The sequence below is a fragment of the Convolutriloba macropyga genome, unplaced genomic scaffold (genome assembly GCF_964194025.1).
Source record: "Convolutriloba macropyga unplaced genomic scaffold, txConMacr16.3 SCAFFOLD_6584, whole genome shotgun sequence".
NCBI lineage: Eukaryota > Metazoa > Xenacoelomorpha > Acoela > Convolutidae > Convolutriloba > Convolutriloba macropyga.
The window spans coordinates 1-8,378 of record NW_027451469.1 but is presented as its reverse complement, the minus strand read 5'-3'; the positions used below and the strand labels follow the sequence as shown (position 1 = coordinate 8,378).

At 41.7% G+C, this 8,378-nt stretch overlaps 1 protein-coding gene across 1 annotated transcript; it reads right to left on the bottom strand.

Annotated features, from left to right (window-relative positions):
• Window positions 1–353: 353 nt before the first annotated feature.
• LOC142356722 (EF-hand domain-containing family member C2-like) lies at window positions 354–7,525 on the bottom strand (the record flags this gene model as incomplete). The annotated part of the gene is made up of 3 exons (XM_075408527.1): window positions 7,321–7,525; window positions 6,527–6,678; window positions 354–508 (listed from the first exon to the last, which is right to left on the bottom strand). Coding segments are annotated over exons 1-3 (349 nt in total), but the record flags the coding sequence as incomplete, so codon positions are not given.
• Window positions 7,526–8,378: the final 853 nt, after the last annotated feature.

Below are 8,378 nucleotides of genomic sequence, written 5' to 3'. Positions count from 1 at the left end.
GCCATGTTTTGAAATTTAACAACTTTTATGCAATTCAGTGTTTTGGTTATTTTTCTCCCGAATCGCTCGAGAAAACAGATCTTTTCAAAACCTCATAAAATCTTGAAGTTCAACAGCATCTTAGAGTAAATATTCTACGCTGCATGGTCTTTCAATTGATACCACTCATGTGTTTTTTCTATGAAAATTAAGGGGTCAAAAATGACCAAACAAAGAAGCCAGACTATCATAGAGTTCGTTCAATCGTTTGATTGGAACCAAACAAAGATCATAAATTTGTTCACAATAGAAACAAAAAGCAGTTCTAAGTGTTCAAATGGGTTTCTGATTATATAATGGAAAGATGTTTGTACCCTGTGGGATTCCGGAGTTGTTGGTGGTGTTGGCTACAATCTGGATGGTGTCGTCCTCTAGGTAGAAGTAGAGTCTACACACGTGTACTCTGTAGTTCTCACTCGACCGCTCAACCACTGCCTCTTTGTAGTAACAGTGAAACTGCAACACTTGCCTACAAAACACACAGACGTAAGTTTGCGATCTATTCTGTTTTACATTAAAATAAAAAGCTCGTGCGTCTGGGGAGATATAAACGTTATATGCCCATTAAGCTGGGGGCCCAAAACAGGATAGATTTCGGAAATTATGTATCATCAAATACACATACTCGCTGCAAACTCGACGAGATTATATAGATGACATCACATTATATATATAAAAATATATATATATATATATATATATAAAACTGATTATTAGATCAAGATGGTGATTTGAATTTGGGGATGAAAAAGGACTCAAAAATCAGCTGCATATATACCCATATTCAGTGTGAAAAAGTCAAGATACAAAACTAATCTTAGCACCGTGATTTATAGTGGGGGTCGCAAAGGTTACCCAATATGGTTTGCTTCTGCAAATCAGTCGCAAAGGGATCCTTAAACGGAATGCATTTGCACTTTTCTAAGAATTCATTAACACTTCCGGAGATATCATCATCCTTTAAAACATGCTGGGAAGATTTTACATCAATTAATCTAACTCTGATAATAGTTATCTAGATTCACCAATTTGAACCGAATATTGATTCTAAGCACCATTTCTTGACGATTCATTTATATAATTTCTTTGATCGAAGTCATATTGCTTGTCTTTCTAATCTGGTAAGTCAAATTTTCTTTCTAATTCTCACTAAGTTCAAGACTATAGTTTGATCGATATTCTAACACTCCCACTCAGACTTGAGCTGATTGCGCAGAGTCTGGTCCCATCAGAACTGCTCTGGATGTTTCCATTTTCGAAACGGGTGAGGACTTTATGAAGATGTCCGCTGCCATTTTGTCTGTAGGGACGTAATGAATTCAAATAGTCCCATCCTCCGTCTTGTCCTGGATGAAGTGAAACTTTGTTTCGATGTGCTTGCTCCTTTTGTACATGACTGGGTTTTGGCAGAGTCTGATACAACTTTGGTTTTCTTCTCCAATTGCTATTGGACGTTTTTGTTGGATGCCAAAATCCTCTAGAAGTTGTTTCAGGTAGAGTGCTTCCTGAACTGCTGCTGCCATGCCCTGATATTCTGCTTCTGGTGAAGAAAGAGCAACTCTGGCCTGCTTCTTGACACCCCAGCTGAGTGCTGCGCCACGTCCGTTGAGCTTGAAGTAATGGCCCGTTGCTGATTTTTCTGTCGTTCACGTCTCCAGACCAGTCTGCATTACTTTCCCCCGCTAAATCATAACTAGCCTCTTTTGTGTAAGTAAGTTTTAAACCTTTTGAACCTTGAAGATATCGCAGAAGTCGTTTTCCGCACATTCAGTGTTGATTGGTAGGTAAATTTATGTGTCTGGACAGAATGTTGACTGTGAACATGATGTCTGGCCTCGTCTGTTTGGTCAAATACAGAAGTGATCCAACCAAGCTTCTGTAGATCCTCTGGTCCACTTCTTCGTCTCCATTCTGTGCTGTCTGAAGTTTCAAATTCAAATCAACTGGAGTTCTTGAGGATTTTCATTGATCCATTTGAAACCGCTCAAGCATTGGTTTTATGTAGCGTTCTCGGTCGACTGTGACTTTGCCCTCTTCTCGTCTGATTCTTAGACCCAGAAACCAGTGTAGTCTCCCTCTGTCTTCCATGTGAAAGGTTGCTTCTAGTGCCTTCTTGACATCAGAGTCAACTGTCATACTTCTTGATGCTACTATGAATTCGTCAACCCAGACCAAGATGAAGGTGTGATCCTCTGCCTCTGATCTTGCGAACAAGCAGTGATTGTTCTTGCTTCTGGTGAACCCCTGTCTCAGTAGGAAGTTTGCCAGCTCCTTGTACCAGTTGTTAGCAGCCTGTTTCAAACCATAAATTGATTTATTTAGTCGACATACTAACTTCTCCCCATCTGATCCGCGTTTTAAAAACTCCTGTGGCTGTTCCAGATACACTTCTTCCTCGATTGGTGAGGGCAGGAAAGCTGTCTTCACATCAAATTGGTGCATCACATGGCCCTGCTTCGCTGATAGCTGAAGTAGAATCCTTAATGTCTCTGGCTTGCAGATAGGCGCAAAAGTCTTAAGGTAGTCCAGTCCTTCCACTTGTTTGAAGCCTTTCGCCACATCGCGCTCTGTGTTTGTCCACTTGACCACTGGGTCCCAATTGCACTTTGTAGACCCATTTGCCAGGTATGACGTCTGTGGGTGGTCTCACTAGGTTCCAAGTCTCGTTGTCTTGACCTCGTCCTTCATCGCCCGGTGCCACTGGTCCCAATCGTCACCTTGCTTGGCTTCGTAGACTGTTTTGGGTTCCACATAGTCGCCCTCAGTCACAGCAAGATGGGTCCTGACTTCTCCAAAAAATTGCAGAACATTCCTTGCTTGTGTCCCTTGTCTGGGCTCTAACTGTCTCTAACTGTGAGAAGTCTTCTGTGTCACTGTCTTCCAGTGACTCTGAGTCTCTGTGACTCCCTCTTGTTGCAGTAGATCCTTTATCTAGTGCTGTTCCTCCAACATCCGAGGCCTCTTGTCTCAGTGTTGTTTCTTGAGTATTCACGCTCCCTGCTTCATGCCACTCCTCCTTTATTGCAGTAGATGTGTCCTGTTGCTCTCTGTTGTCATCGTCTTGATGACCATCATCTGGGTGACAGATTCCCAGTTCCGACCCATCATCTAGTAGGTCAGCCGTTTCTTTGTTGTCAGGGATTTAGCCCACTTCAGCCTCCTTGATGATCACATCTCGAACTGCCATCACCTTGCGTGTGTTGTGTATGTACACCAGGTATCCGTTTTCTCCTTCAGTGTAACCCACAAACTTTCCTTCCAGTGCCTTGGGTTCAAGTTTGCTGACTTCTCTGTCCCTCTTCCTCATGAAGACTGTGCAACCAAAAATAGAAAATTTACTAATTGGAAGCTTAGGTTTTATACCTCTCATCAGCTCTGCTGCGCATTTTTCTTCTCCTCGTCTCACAAACAAGTTTCTGATCCTTGCTACGTGAAGAATTGCTGCTCCCCACATCATCTTGGTAAGTCCTGAGTCAATGAGCAAACATCTTGCCATCTCCAGCAGTGTCCTGTTGCACCTCTCAGCTAACCCATTCTGCTGTAGCGTCTCTGGTATGGTTTTCTCCTGTAGAATGTCTGCATCTAAGCAGTGCGTCTTGAACTGCTCTGAGAGAAACTCCTTCGCATTGTCGTGCCTCAGCTTCTTGGGCGTCCCCACACTGAGAACAAAGTTCTTCAGGCTGGCCAATGCTTCACTCTTTGCCTTAAGCAATTCCACAAACACAAACTTCGTGTACTGGTCTGCAAACACTATGCAGAACCGGAACCCTGACAGTGACTCTGAAAGGTCCCATCACGTCTGTGAACACCTTCTCCGGCTTCTCTTCTGCTTGGGTCTCTGCCACTCTTGGTACTGGAGTCTTTGTGATCTTGGCCAATGCACACACATTGCATACGTCATCGAGTTCCCCCACTGTCTCTGGTGCATTCCTGACCACATCCGCTTGATTCAAATGACCCAATCGTCTCTGCCACTTCCTTGCACTGTCAAGTTTCACGCTGTTGGAACTCATCTTGAATTCTAGAACGCCGCAGGGTAAGTAAAACAAATTATTTTCTTGTGTTAGTTTTACCCGAGTTCCCTTCTGGAGTTTCATGCAGCTGTTTCCTCTCTCGAAATTGAAGCTATGTCCCCAATCCGTGCATCTTGAGACTGATAGGAGGTTTGAAGAATAGTCCGGCACACACAGAACATTGTTGAGTTCGCATTGGAATTCCCCTTTGTTTGAGGGTATGCTGATCCTCACACAGCCTCTGCCCACCACTCTGGAAGCCTCTCCGTTGGGATTTCTGACCACTAATTGAATGGGCACAAACGCATCGATGTTCGTCACTATGTGATCTGTACAACCACTGTCCACTAGCATGCCTGCTGTCTTCCACTGGGTAAGAGCTGCCCAGCATTCCTCGTCTGGTGTAGCCAATGTTGGACCCATTGCCACTGACTCATGTTTGCCTCCATCTCTTTGTCTCTTGCATGCCCTGTCTAGGTGACCCTTCTCACCACACTTGCTGCATTGTGTTGTCTCCTTCTTCCTGCAGTCCTTAGCAAAGTGTCCAGGGATCCCACACACAAAGCAGTTTCCTTTCTTGGGTCCCTTCTTTAAATCACGCTTCACTGCCAGTGCCGCTGAACCACTTTGTCCCTTGTGTCTCTGCACCGTGCTCTCATGAAAGTTCCGCAGCCTTTTCCTCAACTATGTGAAGTTCGTTGTCGGGTTGAAGCTTTCCTGTATAACGAAACTTTCATACCTCATTGGCAGACCATTGAGGACCAAGGCGTTGAAGAGGGTCTCTGAGACTGCTTTCCCTGCTTTTTGTAGCCTTGTGAGCAACTCCTGTCCTCTGATGAAGAAGTTGTCCAAATCCTCAGAATCCTCGAGCTGCAGTCGAGCAAGCTGTGCCACTAAAGTCACCACTGTCGGCGTCTCCACACTCTGAAATCTCTCTTGCAAAAGCTTCCAAGCCTTTGCTCCATCTCCAATGCCATCATCTCCCACACAGTCATGTCTCATCAGCATGAGGGTTGTTGCATCTAGAGTCAGTGCCAGATGGCACCACACATTGTTCCGTTTCTCCTTGATGTCTGCAACTTCCTTCTCATATGCAACCTTCAGCACCTTTTGGTTCTTCTTCTCATCATTGGTTGCCCCATTGGCCAATGGCGCAGGCTCATTGGGTTGCTCCTCTGTCCCCAGTAGTGATTTGTAGAGTCCCTTCGTCTGCATCATCGCCACAAATCTTGTGCTCCAGATTGGAAAGTCCTGTGCTTTTCCTGTGTTGGTCAGCAGCTTCACTGTCTGTTGATCCATTGGAGTTTGAGCAGGCAAAACAGTTGTGAAAAGAAAAGGTACTAAGCAGAAAAGGATTATGACTGTCAACAACAAATTAGTTTTGTTTTGGAAATTAATTTTATGACTTAGAAAAATGCTGGGCCCATAAGCTGTTGGGTTATGGACTTTCGCAAGCGGAATAAAAAGCGTTTTTAACTAAGTAAAAGAGTTAATTTCTCAAAAATGAGAGAATAACAAAATGATATTTTACAGTAGAATTTAGAGATTTACAGGAGAGATCTGATTATTAGATCAAGATTGTGATTTGAATTTGGGGATGAAAAAGGACTCAAAAATCAGCTGTATATATACCCATTATCAGTGTGAAAAAGTCGAGATACAAAACTAATCTTAGCACCGTGATTTATAGTGGGGGTCGCAAAGGTTACACAATATGGTTTGCTTCTGCAAATCAGTCGCAAAGGGAACCATAAATGGAATGCATTTGCACTTTTCTAAGAATTCATTCACACTTCCGGAGATATCATCATCATTTAATACATGCTGGGAAGTTTTTACATCAATTAATCTAACTCTAATAATAGTTATCTAGATTCACCAATTTGAACCGAATATTGATTCTAAGCACCATTTCCTGACGATTCATTTATATAATTTCTTTGATCGAAGTCGTATTGCTTGTCTTTCTAATCTGGTAAGTCAAACTTTCTTTCTAATTCTCACTAAGTTTAAGACTATAGTTTGATCGATATTCTAACATCCCCCCTCTGCACAACCAGGAACTTTTGCACTCTCCTCAGGTGAACGTGCTTTTTTCAGGTTTTTCCCATCATGCCCCCCCATTATGGTATATTTATCATGATCGGGGGGGGGGTATAGTTTATCTGACCACTAAGGGGGGGGGGGCTATAATGGGAAAGACTCTTTTTTTCTTTAGTAAAGAGCTGTATACCGACAAATAAATTGTCCTTGGCGGTGGTTCATATACGGCACTTGGGAGATTGCGCGGGGGCGGGGGATGGGGGTTTTTGATTTTAAAATTCAGGCTTATTGGCCGTGCAATCGATGGGTTATGCCATATATCGGGAACCTACGCTGCGATCTCTAAAAAGTCTCTAAGAATCTTGTACCATTGTCAAGTCTGATTAATTTTAGTTTGCCATTCTGTCTGTGAGTGATGAGTTTGTGCTTACTTGTCGAATGCGACCCAAGCGGGTGCCATGGCCCCTGATCCCCTGGGGATGGAACTGTGGTTGGGTTTGTACTTCTTGTCATCTCCAGTGTTCATTGCAACCTCATTCTTGTAGTCGAAGTGGTGCTCCTTGTGGAACTTCTCACGACCCAACTATGCCAAATAAACAAATTTAGGGTATTTCCCATTATAACCCCCCCCATCATGGTAAATATATCATAATGGGGAGGGGGGCTATGTTTTCATGGGGGGAGGGGTGGGCTCTACTGGGAAAGACCCCAAAAATTAATAACAAACATCAACAAACAAGAGCATGGTATGTATTCTGACATTAAAATACATTGAATTGTACTGTTAGTAATAGGATGTCTCCCTTTATAGTCCCCTTCGGCTTTGTGGACATATAACGTATAACGTATAGAAACATTTACTGTAATCAGCATAATGTGGGCAAAATTTCGCGTGGGATGGCAGGGGGCGTGCATGACGTACTGGGTGGCCCAAAGGGAAAATATCCCCAATTTTTCATACAAATAGTTAATTTTGAAAAGTAAACCGTAAGCTTGCTTTATTTAATGTTCTCTATTTTCACTATTTTTTCTTATATTTCCATACCAGAGTAAGAGTGGGGCTATATTCTATACTTTAATGGGTGACTATCTATCATAGGACAGATCCGGTTGTTGCTAATATGCTGAAATTTGCAGGTGTGAGGATAAATTCTGGTTGAAGTTGAGTAAAAAAAACCTACATCAATTTTTCCTATAATAATTATAATGTATTATTTGTACTCACATTTGGGTTGAATGTATTCCCAGGCAGGAAAGGCAGCGCCATAATTGACTGGTTGTTAAACGGAGATAATAATAAAAAATAATACTAAATGATCTTCTTAAGAATACACACAACAAACACACAACAAAACTGTAACGAGATACAATGTATAGTTAGAGATATACGTTCTACACGCCGTGCAATATTAACCTGCTCAAAATACAGAGCTGTTTATAGAAGCACGTGCTTAAAATTATTGATTGTGGTATGTTTTCGTGTTTGATTGATAATCAAAAACAATGTACTATGCAACAATTGTAGAAAAAAGACTTACTAAATTAGTGGTGTTTTTAAAAAGATAACTGTTATCTATTTGGATGATTCGGATATTTCAGGCGCCGATTCGATTATTTCTGATTTTTAATAATTTGGTTTTCCTCAGTAGAGATTTTTTTCTATATGCAAATACTCCTGAATAGAAACCTGAGCAGAAAAATAACAAGTAGAAAAAAATGAAATTAGTGTCTCAAGGACTGCCCACAAAAAATTATAGCTGAATTTGCGGTCTTTTCTATTATAGCCCCCAAACCGGTATGGTATATTTACCGTAATGGGAGAGTCTGATCCAGAAAAAAGAACAAAAACTGGATCTTTTTGGTTACGCTTGGTTACGCTTAAAAACAACGATTATTCGACTACTTGGCTATACTAGGAGAAGACCCAAATTTTGATTATGTTGCTTTTGTGTTTGTGCAGCCCAGCTTTGCGTCTCTAATCGTTCTTTTACATAATAATAGTATTTTAAATTATTAATGGCAAATGCTCGGTTACCAGATAGTAAGAACGGAAAAGATCCTTAAATTTTCTTGAGCTAATGAATTTCTAGAGACAGTGAGTGAGGTCTACTCAAAACCATAAAATGTCATCCACTTAAAAGTTACCAGCTCCAGCGTATCTCTAAAAAACACATTTCTGTGCCAAGATAACGAGCGATTCTTGAATTATTAGTGAACTTCTTACGCAAAAACTCCACTCTTACAATAAATCGTCATCCCACTCGGTTTATGATCTCTAATCAG